Genomic DNA, 18,968 nt, shown 5'->3' on the forward strand with positions numbered 1-18,968 from the left:
CGCCAGGACATATCAAACCTAACCAAATAGGATTCAATCAGGCTGCAGGCAAAACGACTACTCCGCTCTGCGCAAGCGTAAGCCTCCGGCGCGCATGCTCCGCGGAGATGCCCAGGGGGCGTGGCCAGGGCGCCGGGAGCCACGCCCAGGAGAGCCAGGCCCGCCGCGCCCCGCCCTGCGGCTCAGGAAGGGGCCTGCGTGACGTCATAGAACTTCCTATGTAGCCCTCCGCCAGGAGCAAAAGTAGTTCCCGGCTTCCGACGGACTGTGTCGCCCACACTAGTCAACGAGTAAAATTTTAGAGTCCTCCCTGACAGAGCTATGGTTCTGAGACCTCGGGGTGACCTTCCGGAATGCTGGGGATCTGTTTTTCCCTGGGACGGCGGGAAAAGTAGTTCCGGCCTACGGAAGACCGACGGGTCCCTCCGCGGCGGGGGAAAAGGGGATGGCGACCTCGTCGATGCCGGAGTCGGAGAGAAACGAGGCCGCGAAAGCCTCAGGTGAGCGTCGGGTGGCATCAGGCCGTCCCCCTGCACCCTGCTCCGGGTAGGGCCTCTGTGCGGGGCTAGCCGCAGGCGCGGTCCCGGGCCGGCGGGGCTGTCCGAACAGGGCCCCGGGGTCCCCGGCCCTTTAGTCGCTCTTGCACTTGCCTGAGCGGAAACCCGGCGCCGCCACAAGATGGCGTCGGGCCTAGAGCGCAGGCAGCGCCGGGGACAGCCCCGAGTCGCCAGGCCCCGAGACCGTCGCTGTCAGCCCCCTCCGCAGGGGAGCCAGGGGCGGGGGAGCGAGCCGCTGACCCGGGGGCCTGCGGGCTGTACCACCGCCCCTGCACCGGGGGGACTTGGGGGCTGGAGGCCCAAACCACTGCAGCGGAGGGGGCCCAGAGCGCTCCTGTGTGCGCGGCCCGGGAAAGGGCCAAGATTACCGCCGGTGTCCACTCCTCCAGGGAAGGGACTCCGCCTCCCGGAGCTCCCCTCTTAGTACCGGGGAAAGCCCCACCGGGTCGGAGACTCAGCCTTTGCATCCGCGAAATGGGCGCAAGGGCGCAGATGGGGGTGTCGTGGTTGCCGGGGCCCAGGAGATGGCCCACTCGTTCCAGCCCTGGTCACCTCTTCTCGCAGAGTGAAAGCTCCAGACCCGGCACCCCCGTGTCAGGCGGAACCCCGAGCCGATGGAGGAGAACGAGGTGGAGAGCAGCAGCGACGCCGCCCCTCAGCCTGGCCCGCCCGAGGAACCCTCGGAGAGCGGCTTGGGTGTGGACACCTCGGAAGCCGTGTCTGCCGACAGCAGCGACGCCGCGACCGCCCCGGGCTTGGCGGAGGCCGCCGACTCTGCTGTAGGGCAAAGCTCAGATGGGGGCACTGGCTCTCTGGTAGGGACCGGGCGGGACAGCGAGGGCGGAGGTGGGGATCGGTCAGGGCGGCGAAGCCTGGCAGGCAGAGGGAAGCAGCCGGCAAGGCTGGCGGCTAATATTTGTTGTTTCTGAGCCAAGGGACTATGCCAAGCCCCTGGCACGGACTTTCTCCATACAGCATACTTTTACTACGTCCCCCAACCTCTTACAGGAAAGAAAACCAAGGCACAGGTGCTGGCAGGGCAGGGCCAGGTTACACATCAGGGTTTCCTCTTATCCCCCGCATTGCCCAGGGTCCTCGCTCCTTGAGAGACGCTGTGCTGGTTCAAGTCCTGGCCCAGCCTTGCACGGACTGGGAGGCCTCCTGGAGTCTCCCAGGTCGGGAAGTGGAAGGTGAATGCCGGATCCCATGGGTGCTGGTCGTGTGCTCCCTCCTGATGTGTTCTTGGAAAACACTTCGTAAACCATCTCTTCCTGGCCCTGGCACTTCATAGCGCTGAGATCTTTAGCAAGCTCCCCAACTTCTAGTCCCCGCCGTCCTCAGCTGAAACGCGGGAATGGCAAACCCACCTGCCTGGTAGTTTTAGTGAGGAATAAATGATTTAGCACATGCAAAGCAGTTAAAGCCAATCCCGGTGCGTGGTCAGCACCCAGCAAGGATTAGCCTATGTTACCTGCAAGGTACAGGTCACCTTCAGGATATCACCAGACACAGGTGCAAAGCAGCAACCCTGGCTTTGAGGTCCGGGGCGTCACTAAGTCAAAGGCACGGGCCTCCCATGTGTTCGGCATGTGCCAGATCCTGGGGATACAGTGGGGACAGACAGGAGAGCACACTCCGGCCCGGGGGACACCGGGGAGCAGGGTGATCTGTAATGGGAGAGAGGGAGGGGTTTCATCTGCTGAGGCACTGGGTCCACAGTGGGAAACTGAACCCCGCCTGCTGTCCCCCGTGCCGTGGCGGGCACACGGGCGGCTGCCGCTGAGGGTGCCGAGGTTGCGGCTGGGCCCTGGGGCCAGGCTTGGCTTCCTGGAAGAGGGACCAGTTAACTGGTGGTGAGAAGGCCGAGTAGGACTTAGCTGTGGGTGATGCTGGAAAGAGTTTCAGGCCAAGGGAAGAATTTGTGCCGCAGTCCAATGGGAATAGCTCGTGTGGCTGTGGCATGGGGTGTATAAACGCCCTGCCCTCAGAACACAGCAGGCCCTGACCAGAGCCGGGGCCTGGGGAGCCTCTGCCACTGGTCCTCAATGGTCCTGAGGTGTGGGTGGTTCTATTTTATCTTTCAGCTACAGAGCGTGATCTAACAAGGGTGCGCTGGTAGGCTGCCCTGCCCCGTCCCTGGCTCCTGAACTGCTCCCCTCTGTCTGTCTGTCTGTCTTTCTTTTTTTGGTGGTGGTACTGGGGATTGAATCCAGGGGCATTCTACCCCTGAGTTACACCCCCAGGCCTATTTTTTTAGTCCTTACTTTGAAACAGGGTCTTGCTGAGTTGTGGAGGGCCCCATTTAAGTAGCTGAGGCCGGCCGCGAACCTGCGATCCTCCTGTCTCAACCTCCAGAATACTGGGACTCCAACTGTGCGCCACCACGCCCGCTTCTCCCCGTTTTCTGTCCCCCAGGAGGAGGTATCTGAGAGCAGTTCAAGCGCAGACCCTCTGCCTCATGGCTGCCTTCCTGATTCATCTTCAGTGTCTCACGGGCCAGTGGCGGGGGCGCCAGGCTGCCCCCCAGCGCTGGTGCACTCCAGTGCTCTCCCAGACCCCACCATGCTGGTGTCTGACTGCGCGGCCTCCTCCTCGGACCTGGGCTCGGCCATCGACAAGATCATCGAGTCCACCATCGGGCCAGACCTCCTCCAGAGTGAGTGAGCAGAGCGGCAGGCGGCCCCGTGAGGCCTCCTACGAGTCCCGCCGCGGCACAGCCAGCGGTGTGCACACGGGCTGACCGCCTGACCAGAGTTCTTAGCACAGTGCCTGTAGGTGACCGCGCTTAGAAATAGAAATAGTTGGCGCTTATTTTGTGCTGGGAGCACTTTATCTGCAGGAGTTTGTTATCCTCCCAGTAAACCCTGAAGGTAGATGCTTCAGTTATCTTCACCGTCCAGATGAGAAACCTGAGGCCCAGAGGACACAAAGTGACCACTGTCAGCAGTCAGCAGGGGACAGCGCTGGGCCATGAGCCCGACAGGTGGTGCCACAGCTCTTGCTGTTCAGTATCCGCTGAGCTTTCTGTCCTTAGTGATATGCTCAGAGGCCCTGGCACCTCACAAAGCCAATGCCAAGAAAGTGATTCAGGGCGTGGGTCAGACCTTCAGGAAGTTTGGGGAGGAAGTAGGAGGACCCTCTGAGCCTAGTGATCAAAGGTCAGGCAGCGAGGGCAGCCCTCCCTGGTGGCTGGGCGAGCTGGTCACACCACACCTCCGTCCAGCCCTGCAGGGATGTGCCTGAGGGTCAGAGGCGGTGCAGCTAGTTTCCAGTTACCAAGTGGGGCCTTCAGCTGGGGTCTCCCTTCCAGGAGGGTAACCCTCTTCCTGTCTCTACCCAGGCTGCATCACTGTGACCAGTGCTGAAGAGGGTGGGGCTGAGACCACCCGTTACCTGATCCTACAGGGCCCGGATGATGGTAAGACCCCCAGTACCAGACCCAGGGAGCACTGTCGTCGGCAGGGAGTAGGATAGGACAGGCCCTGCCGCACGCTCCCGTGTGACCCTGGCAGATTGCCCACTGTTTCCCTACTGGCAGGGTGGTCTCTCGTGGGGAATTTGGCTCTGGCCTCCCTGGGTCTGCTTGGGAGGGGCAGCTGTCGCTCACAGCCGGTCCTGCCCCTGCTTAACCTCCTCTGTCCTCTGACCCGTGCCTAGGCGTGCCCATGACATCGCCAATGTCCAGTTCCACCCTGGCCCACAGCCTGGCAGCCATCGAGGCCCTGGCCGACGGCCCCACGTCTACATCCACGTGCCTGGAGGCCCCTGAGGAGGCGCGAGGTGGGCCCAGCCCCCCGCCACCGCTGCCCCCGGCTTCTGGCGTGGAAGAGCTGGACCTGCAGAGCCTGGAGGCCATGATGGAGGTGGTGGTGGTACAGCAGTTCAAGTGCAAGATGTGCCAGTACCGCAGCAGCACCAAGGCCACGCTGCTGCGCCACATGCGGGAGCGGCACTTCCGCCCAGGTGCGCGGGCGGCGGCCGCACCCGGGTCGGCACGAGGTGGGCGGCAGCGGGACCCACACGGCGCCCTGTCTCGCCCTCCGCAGCAGCCGCCGCCGGTAAGAAGGGGCGTGGACGGAAGTGGGGACCCTCAGCCAAGACCCAGGAGGAAGAGGGCCCGGAGGAGGAGGAAGAGGACGACATCGTGGATGCGGGAGCTATTGACGACCTGGAGGGTACGCCTGCCGTCCTCGCCCCACCCACAAGTACTCACCGAGCCCCTCCGGCCCACGTGCAGGCAGCTGCAGCCGGGGGCACCTCCAGTACGAGCGGGACCAGGACAGCGGTACAGGCTGCACCCCAAAACCGAACACGCGTCCGCGTTCCCGTTTACCCGGCAGAATGCGATGCAAGCACAAACACACGTGTGCTTTTCTTTTTTTCTTTTTTCTATTTTTTTAGGTCTGGGGATGGAACCCAGGGGCATTCAACCTCCAAGCTATGCCCTCTGCCCTATTTTTTATTCTTTATTTTGAAACGGCCTCACTAAATAGCTGAGGCTGTCCACGAACCGCGATCCTCCTGTCTCAGCTTCCCAAATACTGAGATCACAGGCCATGCCTGGCATTTCATTTTTACATCGAGAAACATGTTGTAAAATTAGCTTTAATCTTACATTATAAGTATTATTTCAGCACTAGCATCATAAAATATTATTCATTATTTTATACTAACTTTTTTTTGCAGTACTGGGGATGGAACCCGAGGGCATTCAACCACTGAGCTATACCCCTTGCCCTATTTTTTATTCTTTTTTTTTTGTGTGTGTGTGTGGGGGGGGGGTCCTGGGGGTGGAACCCAGGAGTTTTCTGCCTCTGGACTATACTCCCAGACCTATTTTTATACTTTATTTGGAAACAGGGTCTCACTAAGTTGCTGAGAGCCTCACTCAGTAACTGAGGCTGGCTTCAAACCTGTGCGATCCTCCTGTCTCAGCCTCCCAAGCGCTGGGATTACAAGTGTGCGCCACTGCGCCCAGCTTATTCTTTATTTTGAAGCCAGGTCTCACTAAGTTGCGGAGGGCCTCACTAAGCAGCTGAGGCTGTCCGCGAACCGCGATCCTCCGGTCTCAGCCTCCCAAATGCTGGGGTTAAAAGTGCGCGCCACCACGCCCAGCTGTACTAGCTTTTAAAACCAGTGTGTATATTACACGTAGTTTTATCTCGTTTTGGACAAGGCCCATTTTAAGTGCCCAGTAGTCACGCATGGATAGCGACTGCTGGATAGAATGGCAAGTCAACAGTTTGTAGACTTGGGCCAGGTGCAGCAAAACACGCCTGGAGCCCCAGTGGCCCGGGAGGCTGAAGCAGGAGGATTGGAGTTTGAGGCCAGCCTGGGTAACTGAGAGACCCTATCTCAGAATCTGGGGGTGGAGCTCAGTAGTACTGGGCTCAGTCCCCCTGTACTACCAAAGATATTGGAAGAGTTTACAGACTTGAACGTTCATTACAGCTGTTTCCTAGCAGTGGCTTTAAAGTGTCTAGAGGAAGGGCCCCTTCTTTTGCTTCACATAAAAATCCTGTTTGAGCTAGTGGCCGGACCAAGAGAGGTGCAGAGGAAGGACTGCAGGGGCGTGGGGGAGGAGTGGGCAGGAGCGGGAAGCGGCCTTTTCCCAGAGCGGCTGGCAGGGGTCAGGGCTGGAAGGGCAGGTCCACCTACCATCTTCCTTTCACTGTCCCCACAGAGGACAGCGACTACAATCCGGCCGAGGATGAGCCCCGAGGCCGTCAGCTACGGCTTCAGCGCCCCGCGCCCAGTACCCCAAGACCACGAAGGAGACCTGGCCGGCCCAGGAAGCTGCCTCGCCTGGACACCTCGGACCCCCCGGACGGTGAGTCGTGATAAGGGAGGCCCGGGCGGGTACCAGGCCACCTTCCCTTGTGCCTCTGCAGTGCTGTGGGTGGGCCCTAAGAGCGTAGGGAGAGAAACCCCAGCCCAGGCCATCCTACTTCAGCGTTGCGAAGGTGCCTTCCAGTGGCAAACTGCCACAGAAAAAGAGGGCTTTGGGCCTTTATGACTGAACAGATAAGATAAATTTTAAATATTAATGAAATGAAGCCAGGCTGGGAGGCTGAGACAGGAGGAGTACAGGTTCAAGGACAGCCTCAGCAATATAACGAGACTCAGCAACTGAGTGAGACCTTGTTTCAAAAGCAAAAACTAAAGTAAAAGGGCTAGGGGTATAGCTTAGAGGTGGAATGCCCCTGAGTTAAATCCCTAGTACCACACACACTACACTACACACATACACACTCACACTCACACACATGCACGCACGCTCCGGGGTGGCTGTGTGCACACATGTGACTCAGAGGGCATGTCATATACTATAGTCTTTTCTCAGAATAGCTTCTTACCTGGGGGTGTGTATGGACAAGCACACCTATCCTGCGCAGGCCAGCGAGCGTTCAGAAGGTGAGCAGGCGCCCAGCCAAGAGACAGAGTATTGCCACCACTTGATAATCGTGCTCATGGATTTTAAATAGATCTGAGCACTGTTTGAAAGGTAACACATTCAGGTCATTCGCGGAGGGCATACGGTGCCCCCGCCCCCCCAGGAGATGCCTGTGGTGAGGCCTGCTATTGCTTCCCAAGCTCACCATGGCCCGGCAGGGCCCCGTACCATCTAAGATGGGACGACTGAGGCTGGGGAGGGAGGCTTTCCCTGGGGCGCACAGCCGTCGGGAGCTGGCCGGCCCCAGCCTCCTGATGGAAGGACCCTGGCCCGCTTGCTGCCGCTCTTGACATGTGTCCCATTTAAGGGACAGTGCTGACGGCGCGTCCTGCTGGCCTTGCCCGCCTGCAGCTGCCCTGTGGCCCCGTGTGTTCATCAGTGGTCTCTGGCTGTGGGTGTCTTGGCTGCTGCTGGCGCCCCTGCCTACACCTGTCCTGTCCGGTTGACCTGTGCTGTGCGTGTCCATGGCAGGTGTAGGAGAGTCTCTAGTGACTTCTCAGAGTGGACAGAGCCCCCCGGCGCTGCAGGACCCCGAGGCTCCCAGCTCCTCAGGCCCAGGGCGCCTGGTGGCTCCCAGCAGGGCCACTAAGGCCCCCGTGGAGCCCGGGGTGAGCCAGTCAGACGCAGAGAACGCAACACCCTCCAGCCAGGACGAGCCTGATGCCCCTCCCCGCCGCCGTGGGCGACCTTCCCGCCGTTTCCTGGGCAAGAAATACCGCAAGTGCGCAGAGCAGAGGTGAGGGTGGGGGAGGCGGGAGGCCCTTGGGGCCCGAGCCCACCAGCCGTCTCCCCGCACCTTCCTGACAGATACTATTACAAGTCTCCCAAACCGCTCCTGAGGCCCTATCTGTGCCGCATCTGCGGCTCGCGCTTCCTGTCCCACGAGGACCTGCGCTTCCACGTGAACTCCCACGAGGCCGGTGACCCCCAGCTCTTCAAGTGCCTGCAGTGCAGCTACCGCTCCCGCCGCTGGTCTTCACTCAAGGTGTGGCGCCCGGAGGGCCCCGGCCACATGCACACGGGGAGGTGGGCGGGGGCGAGGGCTCCACCGCCCTGGCCCCTGTACCTGTAGAATGCCTAGCTCAGCAAGGCAGGGCCCCTGATCATGTGGCCCCGAACAGGGCAGGAGCATGGCCTCGAGTGGCCCAGCCCAGTCTCTTCCTTGCTGCAAGTGTTAGGAGCAGTTCCAGGTGGACTGCATAGCTTTGCTAGTTCACCGCACCCTGGCTGTAAGGGTTTCATCAGAGTCCGCTGTCCAGAAACTTCCAGCAGGTGGCACTAATGTCTCTCAAGAAAAAAGGGTCTCTTAGCCAGATGTGGTAGCCCATGCCTGCACTCCTAGTACTTGGGAAGCTGAGACAGGAGAATCACAAGTTTGAGGCCTGCCTTAGCAATGTATTGAGGCCCTTAGCAACTTGGTGAGACCCTGTTTCCAAAAAAACAAAACGGACTCGGGGGTAAGACTTGGAGGTAGAACACGCCTGGGTTCAGTCTCCAGTACCACAAATAAAAGAAACGGACCCCCTTTCTCCCCAGCCAGAGGGGCCGTGTGGGCTGCAGCAGCTCAGAGCTTGTCACTGAGTGCCTGGCTGGTTTCCTGCTCGTGTGTCTCACGGGGCATAGGTGTCCAGAGTCCGTTTACCAAGCGAGGGGACTGTGGCCTGCCTTCTGTGCCATGCACCGAGGCGGCAAGGGAGGGTACCTTGGGCACTGGCAGTCGGTCCCGTGCTCTCTCCCCGCAGACGGGGACTCTGTGGCCTGGACGTTGTCCCCTGGGCTCCACGGGGAGCCACCCATAGCAAGCGCGAATGGCACAGTACAGCTCCGAGCTCTGCCACTGTGGTCTCTGTACCCTGAGCCTCGGTTTCCCTTTGTGTCGAGTGATGAGCAGGCACAGGGCCTGGCACAAGCCTCGGCCTTTGCAGTGGTATCTGCCATCCCCCGCTCTGGGCTGGGAGCGGCTCCTGCGGCAGCCGTGGCCATGACACAGGCGGGGGGTGGGGGGGGGACCGAGCGCCAACCCCTGCCTGCCTCTCTCCAGGAGCACATGTTCAACCACGTGGGCAGCAAGCCCTACAAGTGTGACAAGTGCAGCTACACCAGCGTCTACCGCAAGGACGTCATCCGGCACGCGACTGTGCACAGCCGGGACCGGTCAGTGAGTGTGAGGGCGGGCAGGGGAGGCCAAGGCCTGGGGTCACCTGGCTCCCACTTACCGAGCCCTTCTGTGACCCGTCCCCTCACAGGGTATTAGAGACATGACCAGAAGGGCCGGTCTCTGACCATGTGACTGAGAACAGGCCGGAGCCGGGCCGGAGGTGCCCAGGCCAGTCCCTCCCTTGCTGTGAGCCTAGTTTCTCATCTGGAAGATGGGAGAGTCTTTGAAGGGGTTGAAGGGAGCCATGCGCCTGCAGGGGCTCCATATTTAAGGCCCTGTGCCCCCATCGCAGTGCTGAGAGCAGACTTAGGATCAGGCCAGCAGACACCGAGGGCTTCAGGGGGCTGGCTCACGGGAAGCCGTGTGTGGTAGAGGTTGGATAGAGATCTACCTAGACCCTGACTCAAGCGGGAATTGTCCTAAGCCAGCTCTCCAAGGTGCCTATTGGTTTTCTTAAAAAAGAAGTAGCAGCAGCAGCCAGACATGGCATTGTATACCTATAATCTCAGTATTTGGGAGGCTGAGACAGGCCAGCCAGCCTCAGCAACTAGGCAAAATCTTGTTTCGAAATAAAAAGGGGCTCAGGCATGGTGGCGCACACTTGTCATCCCAGCATTCGGGAGGCTGAGAAAGAAGGATCGCGGTTCACAGCCTCAGCTACTTAGTGAGGCCCCTTGCAACTCAGCGAGACCCTGTTTCAAAATAAAGAATAAAAAATAGGGCAGGGAGTGTAGCTCAGAGGCCGAATGCCCCTGGGTTCTATACCCAGACCTGCAAAAAAAATAATAATAAAATAGGGCAGGGGGTATAGCTCAGTGGTTCAATGCCCCTGGGTTCCATCCTCAGACCTGCAAAAAACTAAACTAAAATAAAAATTTTAAAGGGCTGGGGGTGTAGCTTGGAGGTAGAACGCCCCTGGGCTCAATCCTCAGTACAGGGAAGGAGTTCTGTGCCAGGTAAGATGAGGGTACCAGGTTGAGTGCCTTCTCTTCAATAGCTTTCTCCCCTGTGGACTTGAGGCCCTCAGTACACAGTGTGTTTTTGGCTGAGGGAGAGGAGCCCCCTTTCCCGGGGCAGTCAGGTCCAAAGCATGTCCTCTGTATGCCTCAGCACTGTCCCTAGGGAAGTCCTGTGTGGGAGGCGCAGGTCTGAAGGGAAGGGCTCAGGCAGGGAGTCGAGGGGTGTTTGGGATTGCAATGGCGTGGTGCATGGGAGGCAGACGGATGGCTGGGAAGGCCGTGGTTTAACTCTTGGGCCTTTCTTTCCCAGGAAGAAGAGGCCGGATCCGGTGAGTGTGGGGTCCAGCCTGGGAAGGCGCCTGCCTGGGGGCTGTGGAAGGGTCGAGGCCCCCTCTCTTTATCCAACCCCTCTGTGTCTTCCCAGACCCCAAAGCTGAGCTCTTTCCCCTGCCCCGTGTGTGGCCGTGTGTACCCCATGCAGAAGAGACTGACGCAGCACATGAAGACACACAGCACCGAGAAGCCCCACATGTGCGACAAGGTGGGGGGCAGGGCCTGGGCGGGGGGTGAGGGCATCCTCCAGGGCCTCCCCATCCAACCGCACCCCCTCCTCACAGTGTGGGAAGTCCTTCAAGAAGCGCTACACCTTCAAAATGCACCTGCTCACGCACATCCAGGCTGTTGCCAACCGCAGGTATATCCCCACGAAGGCCCCTGGGCTGGGAGACCCCACCCACTCACCCCAGGCTGAGCTCCCCTCCCCAACTGCCTCCAGGTTCAAGTGCGAGTTCTGTGAGTTTGTCTGTGAAGACAAGAAGGCACTGCTGAACCACCAGCTGTCCCACGTCAGCGACAAGCCCTTCAAGTGCAGCTTCTGCCCCTACCGCACCTTCCGAGAGGACTTCCTGCTGTCCCACGTGGCTGTCAAGCACACAGGTCCGCTGGGCGCACCCCAGGTCCCCTCGGGCTCCTTGCCCCTCGCAGCCCAAGCCAGGGGAGCAGCCAAGCCCTCGAACTATACCGGGCACGTTCCCTCCAGCTTGAGCTCAGGTTCCAAGTCAGCCGTGGCTCCTGGCAGCCCTGGCCAGTTCTTCCCCCTCTGAGCCTGTCTTAGTTGTGCAGTAGAGAAATTAGGGTGCCTGTTGCGAGGAAAGTGAGCGCCCCTGTTCCTCAGCCCTGCATGCGCTGGGCTTGGCCACAGACAGGTCTCTGGGTGCCCTTCACAGAGGCCGCAGCGTGGCACGTGCCTGGCCCAGTGGGGGCCCCGCCCTCCCTGGGGCCCCCCTCTGGGAGGCGCACTCTGGGAGCCTGTCTGGGCTTGCCGATCACAAAGGGGGGTATCATACGTGGCCTGAGTGTGGCTCTCTCCGGAGGCCAGGGCAGCAGGTGGCCCTGATCCTTCTTTGTCCTGGCCACCCAGTGGACAGTGGCAGGTGTTTGCCAGGCATGGGAGTGGGTGCGGCAGCAAGAGAAGCCCTGGGGTCGGGAGGCTTCCTGGAGGGGCCTGCAAGTGCTCCCAGCGTGCGCTCTGTGCCGCAGGGGCCAAGCCCTTCGCCTGCGAGTACTGCCACTTCAGCACGCGGCACAAGAAGAACCTGCGCCTGCACGTGCGGTGCCGGCACGCCAGCAGCTTCGAGGAGTGGGGGAGGCGCCACCCCGAGGAACCCCCCTCCCGCCGCCGCCCCTTCTTCTCGCTGCAGCAGATTGAGGAGCTGAAGCAGCGGCACGGTGCAGCCCCCGGAGCAGCCCCCGGCTCCCCGGGACCTCCCGAGGTAGGCCGGCCCGAGCAGGCAGCGGAGGAGGCCTGGGCACAGGCGAGGCAGCAGTGGGATGGCGCCTCTCCAGCATCCAAGTGGCCCCTGCGTCCGAGTCACAGATGTGCCAGCCTTGTGCTTGGAGTAAGGACGGCTTTTCAGAGCAAGCATAGAGAATGGTGGTATCAGCACCTGAATTGCTATGAGTTTATCATTTTCTCATACAAAAGAATTCCAGTGAGCCAGGTATGGGGCACACTAGTAATCCTAGTACTTGGAAGGCTGAGACAGGAAGATCACAGGTTCAAAGCCAGCTTTGGCAACTTAGCGAGGCTCTCAGCAATCTAGTGAGACCCTGTTTCCAAATAAGAAAATTGGCCAGTACTTGGGAGGGTGAGACAGGAGGATCGCAGGTTTGCAGCCTGCCTCAGCTACTTAGTGAGGCCCTTTGCAACTTAGTGAGACCCTGCTTCAAAATAAAGAATAAAAACTAGGACTGGAGATGTAGCTCAGAGGTAGAATGTCCCTGGTTTCTATCCCCAGTACTGCAAAAATAAATAAATAGATAGATAAATAAAATCGGGCTGAGGGTGTAGCTTGGAGGTAAAATGCCTCTGAGTTCAATTTCCAGTGCCACAAAAAGGAAAGGAAGAAAGACAGACAGACAGACAGACTGCTACACCAAGCAGAGCTGGCACAGCAGTTCCCTGGTCACCAGGCCCCAGTTGCTTTCGCCTCGTCCTCCTAGACAAGTGGCTTCCCACTCTAGTTGTCTCGTGGTCTAGCGTAGCTGCAGGAGCTAGTCTTCCCAGTCGTCCCTGGCAGGAAGCAAAAGGAAGGGACAGGAAAGGTGAAAGGGATGTCCGCTATCTCCCCATCACCTTCCCCATGAACTTTACCACAAGGCCCCTGCTTAGCTACATGGCCACGCTTTACCTAGCTATCGGGAGGCTGGGGAACATAGTCTTAGTGGCTGGGTATGGCAATCACAGTGCTGTCAGCAGGTTAGAAGGGATTGGCGGAGCCCAGGTAGACAGCTGGCATTCTCTGCTGCGGCACCTGCACAGCCCAGAAGGATGGACCACGTGGTTTGCTGATAGAACACCGCGCTGCGGTTAGTCAGTGGGGTCAATCCTGCCCTTCCTGGGCCAGCCATTTCTCTGAGCCTTGATCAGTTCGCGCATAGCACTGAAGTGATCACCCCGAAGGTGGGACAAGCCAACGGGTGTGGAATGCTAGCGCTGTGGGCGTGCTTGGCAGATGGCCCTTGGATCCAGGTCACCCACCTCTGGCTTGGCCGTATCCTCACCCCCCAGATACCCCCAGAGGCAGCACCCTTCCAGTCGTCCGAGACGCCCCCACTGCTCTGCCCCGACACACTGGGCAGTGCCACCATCATCTACCAGCAAGGTGAGCTCTGGGAGGCTGTATGCTCCAGAGGGGGCACGGCCAGGGCCGTCGGGGCAGGGAGATGGAGGGCCGCAGGGGTGCCGGTTGCCCGGCCATTTCTCAAGCTCCGCTCCCACCCCAACCAGGAGCAGAGGAGTCCACTGCCATGGCCACACAGACAGCCTTGGACCTGCTGCTGAACATGAGTGCCCAGCGGGAGCTGGGGGGCAGCGCCCTGCAGGTGAGCTCCACTGCCCACGGGGCGCAGGCCCACTGGGGTACAGTGGGCAGGCTCGGGAGCCGGCTCGCAGGAGGCCAGCAAGGCACAGCATCTCCCTCCCCGCCCCCCAGGGCCCTGTTCACGGGGTCTTCCCCGCTCCATGGCCACCTGTCCTGTGGAGGCTCCCAGGCTCTAAAGGGCCCCCTGGCCAGCCCAGTCCTCATCCCAGCACCTACGGCCTGCAGCCTCCCAGGCTTCTCCTCGCCCAGCTCTGTCCCTGCATTCCAGTGGCCTTGGCACAGGCCCACGTGCCAGCCCCATTTGTCTCTGCTCCTCCCCTCCTCCCCCCGGTGCCTGGGTTGCTGCACCCCACATATCCAGTGCCTCCATGGCAGAGGGGCGTTGGCCAGCGTCTCCTGTGCCCAGCCTGTGGAAAGATGGCAGCATGTGTGTTAAACTCCAAAACTTTAAGCAATAATATATTGCAGAGCCAGGCAGGGGAGAGAGGAAGCTCCATGAAGGGAGACAAGCACTGGACCTGGAGATTGGCAAAGACTGTAGTTGATCCATCTGGGACCACGTAGAAGTTTTATATTCTTGTAACCAGGTGTGGTGGGGCACACTTGTAATCCCAGTACTTGGGGGGCCAAGACAGGAGGATCACAGGTTTGCTGCCAGCCTCAGCTACTTAGGCCCTCCACAACTAATGAGACCATGTTTCAAAATAAAGAAAAAATAGGGCTAGGGTGTAGTCTAAAGGTAGAAGGCTCCTGGGTTGTTCCATCCCCAGTACTGCAAAAAAAAAAAAAAAAAAGAGCCGGATATGGTGACATACACTTGTAATCCCAGCATTTGGGAGGCTGAGACAGAATCTGGGTTCATGGACATCCTTAGCTACTTAGGTCCTTTGCAACTCGCTGAGACCCTGTTTCAATAAAGAATAAAAAATAGGGCTGGAGGTATAGCTCCGAAGTAGAATTCTGCTGGGGTTCCATCATCCCCAGAACCGGGAAAAAAAAAGCGAACAAACTCAAGCGGGGGTTGTGCAGATGAGTGCGGTGGCACTGGGATGAGAAGGCTTTGCGCCCCAGCTCATTACCAGTCCCAGCGCATCGTGCCCACTGGTGCTGTTGCAGGTAGCCGTGGTGAAATCGGATGTGGAAACAGATTTGGTGTCTCCAGGTGGTCAGCCCTCCACGGAAGACACCACTCCACAGGTGGTGACCCTCCATGTGGCAGAGCCAGCGGGCAGCGTAGCCGCCGGGAGCCAGCTGGGCTCTGACCTCCAGCAGATCACTTTGGCACAGGGTCCTTTTGGTGGGGCTGGCTACAGTGTCATTACGGCCCCCCCCATGGAGGAGGGGACGTCAGCTCCCGGCACGCCGTACAGGTGAGGTGTGCCTTCTGCAAGGCCCTGTCAGATTCGGGCCCCACACTGAAGCCCAGTAGGCAGGAGGCGAGTGCTGGGATGAGCCCAACGTGTCGGGCAGTAGGCAGTTCTTTCAGGAGCTGCTATTCTTTTGAATCCACCTAGATTTTCAGGAACTGGAGTGCCCCATGAATGCATGTTCCCTCCTTTACAGATAAGGAAGCGGGCCGGGAGGGTGCGGAAGTGGCCTAAGGTCAGACACGCAGGAGGTGAGGCTGTGAAGCCTGATTCCTCTGCATTCCAAGAATGGGCTGTGTATCGCAGGTGATCCCAGGCACTTTCTGGTTCTGGCATTTGGAGCCAGCTCGGGCCACTCTGCTGGCATCTGAGGCCTGGTATCTGTACTTGGCTTCTGTTCAATGACCAGGTTTGGGGCAGGAATGTTTATGTGCTCGGTGAACTCTCACACCATCTGCGGGGCCCTGAACCCAAGTGCTGGGCTGGGGTCGGGAGCCTGGGCCAGCACTGGGGCAGGCTGGCCTTGACACCTGCCCTATGCTCTGGGTGCAGCTGCGGGTCCCAGTTGGCCTCACAAGGACCAAGCTCCTGGTGGCAGGCCCACACATTTGCTCCTGTCCTGCTGGCCAGACTTGGGCTCGGCTCCTGGGCCTTTGCCCGACTGTCCTGTCCACCAGGGGACGATTTTTTTGAGGAGGAAGTATCTGGGCACTTGGTAACCATTTACAGAAGTCTCAGCTGGTACAGGGTGGAGCTCTGGAATTCACACAAGGTCCTCCAGCCCATCCATCTGTGGGGCGGGGCGGTTGTCCCAAGCTGATGCCTGTTGCTTGGGGAAGGGGTCCTGAGGCCCTCCATCCTCTCCCCTCCCCCCTGTGCCCTCAGTGAGGAGCCCCCTGGGGAGGCAGCCCAGGCCGTGGTTGTGAGCGACACCCTCAAAGAAGCTGGCACCCACTACATCATGGCAGCTGATGGGACCCAGCTGCACCACATCGAGGTGAGGCTTGGGGCAGCCAACTAGAAACCATCCTGACCCCGGCTCCAGTCCTCCCCACCCTCAACACCTTGCCTGTCTTCACAGCTGACTGCAGACGGCTCCATCTCCTTCCCCAGCCCGGATGCCCTGGCCTCCGGAGCCAAGTGGCCCCTCCTGCAGTGTGGGGGGCTCCCCAGAGATGGCTCCCAGCCCCCATCTCCAGCCAAGACCCACCAGGTGGTGGACCCCCAGCGGTCTGCCTCCCCGCCTCTTACGGCCAGCAAAGCTCTGGGCCTAGCAGTGCCCCCGTCCCCGCCGTCCGCCACCACTGCAGCATCCAAGAAGTTCTCATGCAAGATCTGTGCTGAGGCCTTCCCTGGCCGGGCCGAGATGGAAAGTCACAAACGGGCCCACGCTGGGCCCGGCGCCTTCAAGTGCCCCGACTGCCCCTTCAGTGCGCGCCAGTGGCCCGAGGTCCGGGTAGGTACAGCCCCGCCATGCCTCACTGTCATTCGTTTGGCTGCTTGTTTGCATTTACCCATTTTTGAGCACCACCTCCGACCCGTGTCCTGCTCCCCTCTAGGGTCAGAGGTAACTCAGCAAGGTCCTCGCTCCTAGGGAACTCAGTCTGGTCTGGAGGCCAGCTGAGCATAACATGACTAAAGCCAGACAGACTGCCCGCGTGGAGTAGGCGCACAGGCAGGAGCAGACAGCGCAGGTCACGGGCCTGGGGTGGGGAAGACGCTAGAGGAGCGAGGCTGGAGCCGGGTCTGCGGGAACCAGGGTCGAGGTGACTGCGCGAGGAGGGGCTTGGCTGCCTGGGATACTGCAGGCAGTTTCAGGGCCGGTGGAGAGACGCTGTGAAGGCAGGTGGAGCGTTTCTGGGCCCCCCTCTGCTGACCTGTTTGCCTGAGGAGCTCCAGTCTCCACACCTGACCGTGCCCTCCATCCTTGGAGCTCCGGGAGGGGCTCAGCACCGGGTGTGAGAGCCCACCAGGGCTTCCCAGGTGACCTAGCGACAGCCCCTGCCTGTCGCTCTGGGCCACAGAGCAGAAGCTCACGCTGGGTTTGCTGGCCCAGCGCCTCACCGGTGTTTAGGGCGCTGGTTCTCCTGGCTCCCTGCCCTGGCCGGCAGGGCCCCAGGACTCCTGCCATCTGTCCTGACCCCACCCCTGCAGGCCCACATGGCCCAGCACTCGAGCCTGCGGCCCCACCAGTGCAGCCAGTGCAGCTTCGCCTCCAAGAACAAGAAGGACCTGCGGCGGCACATGCTGACCCACACCAACGAGAAGCCTTTCTCCTGCCACCTGTGTGGGCAGCGGTGAGGCCCGGCGCCGCTGGGGGGCTGTGGGGCCTGCCCGGTGCAGCCGCCCTGAGCCGTCCCTTCCTCCTCAGTTTCAACCGTAACGGGCACCTCAAGTTCCACATCCAGCGGCTGCACAGCCCTGATGGGCGGAAGTCGGGGGCCCCTACAGCCCGGGCACCAGCCCAGACCCCCACCCAGACCATCATCCTGAACAGTGATGACGACACGCTGGCCACGCTGCACAGTGAGCTGCCCCCAGCGGCGGGTGGAGCAGCAGGGTGGATCCAGACTCCCCCTCCCCAGGAGGCACCTCTGGGCTGGGCTGTTCCGGGCTCCTGGAAGCCCTGGGTGAGAACCTTTCCCTCTGCCCAGCTGCCCTCCAGTCCAGTCACGGGGTCCTGGGCCCAGAGCGGCTGCAGCAGGCACTCGGCCAGGAGCACATCATTGTGGCCCAGGAGCAGACCGTGCCCAATCAGGTAAGAGCCAGGGCTGGGTGTCGCAGGCAGGATGGGGGCAGAAGACTGCCGAGGCTGGAGCTGGCTTCACCTTGGCAGGAGGAAGCCACGTACATCCAAGAGATCACCACAGCAGACGGCCAGACGGTACAGCACCTGGTGACCGCCGACAACCAGGTGAGCCTCCGCGCCCCCTCCCCACCGCTGGACCCGCTTTCCACACCAGCTCTCCTGGGTCCGTGTCCGCGACCGTCACTGGCGGCAGGCACCCCGGCCTCAGCACCTGCCGCCTCCTGCCCTTCGCTAGGTGCAGTACATCATCTCCCAGGACGGTGTCCAGCACCTGCTGCCACAGGAGTATGTGGTGGTCCCCGATGGCCATCACATCCAGGTAGGCCAGGCCTGGGGCCGGTGGGGTTTAGGAGGTAGGCTGCACAACCCGCTTCAGGGATCATGGGTTGGCTTCCTCTCTCCAGGTACAAGAAGGCCAGATTACACACATTCAGTATGAACAGGGAGCCCCGTTCCTCCAGGAGTCTCAGGTAGGGGCCTGGCCAGGCAGAGCCGGGGCTTGCAGAGGCTCCGCGGGGCTGCACTCACCAGCCTCTCTCCTCCAGATCCAGTATGTGCCTGTGTCCCCAGGCCAGCAGCTCGTCACTCAGGCTCAGCTGGAGGCTGCGGCACACTCTGCTGTCACAGGTAAGAGCTGGACCCTGAGGACCGGGGGCTGGCCGGGCCCGCTGCCGGGCGTCGGCTCACTGTGCTCTCCCTCCCCTCCCCCGGCAGCCGTGGCTGATGCTGCCATGGCCCAAGCCCAGGGCCTCTTCGGCACAGAGGAGGCAGTGCCGGAACACATTCAACAGCTGCAGCACCAGGGCATCGAGTACGACGTCATCACCCTGACAGAGGACTGAGCCGAGGGCCCTGCGTAGATCCCGGACGCCAGGGCCCGCTCTTAGCCCTCCCTGCCCCACTTAGGGTCTCCAGATAGTGGCAGCCAGCATCCTGTCACCCAAGAGAGCCAGACCTGTGCTGTGGGGGTTGGGAGGCAGCCACGGGCCCCAGCCTGCAGGCAGGCTTTGGGAGAGAATTTATTTTTGTTTGCATGGACCCACTGATCCCTCTCTAAATAAAGGGACCAGAGTCCAGCCCTGGTTAGCTTGCTTTGTCCGCTTGCTAAGGGCCTGAACCAGGCAAGGAACAGGAGGCAGGAGCCTGTGCAGAGCCCCGATAGGTGACAGAGAGGTGAGGCTGCCTGGCCCTGTCCCCGTACGCCTGGTAGTCCTACCACAGGGCACAGCTTCAGGGCACAGGCTGGTCTGTGGGGATGGCTGAGCTGAGAGCCCTGCAGAG

General features: G+C 60.5%; 1 protein-coding gene across 2 annotated transcripts; it reads left to right on the plus strand.

Moving 5' to 3' along the window:
• Positions 1–1,171: 1,171 nt before the first annotated feature.
• ZNF335 (zinc finger protein 335) lies at positions 1,172–18,529 on the plus strand (the record flags this gene model as incomplete). 2 transcript variants are annotated; one of them, XM_080716183.1, is made up of 27 exons in its annotated part: positions 1,172–1,372; positions 2,973–3,213; positions 3,898–3,975; positions 4,215–4,556; positions 4,607–4,732; positions 6,241–6,387; positions 7,483–7,732; positions 7,819–7,996; positions 9,053–9,165; positions 10,439–10,457; positions 10,553–10,669; positions 10,746–10,822; positions 10,904–11,064; positions 11,668–11,900; positions 13,199–13,292; positions 13,418–13,512; positions 14,628–14,881; positions 15,764–15,875; positions 15,960–16,334; positions 17,033–17,175; positions 17,250–17,404; positions 17,533–17,636; positions 17,715–17,792; positions 17,923–18,006; positions 18,092–18,157; positions 18,233–18,314; positions 18,402–18,529. In XM_080716183.1, 27 exons carry the CDS (start codon positions 1,172–1,174, stop codon positions 18,527–18,529), a joined length of 4,053 nt encoding a protein of 1,350 aa, XP_080572309.1. The 2 variants fall into 2 exon arrangements, with proteins under 2 accessions (XP_080572309.1, XP_080572308.1); XM_080716182.1 differs by having other exon boundaries at positions 4,215–4,520; positions 4,568–4,732.
• Positions 18,530–18,968: the final 439 nt, after the last annotated feature.

This window comes from Muscardinus avellanarius, assembly GCF_963383645.1.
Source record: "Muscardinus avellanarius genome assembly, chromosome: 19".
NCBI lineage: Eukaryota > Metazoa > Chordata > Mammalia > Rodentia > Gliridae > Muscardinus > Muscardinus avellanarius.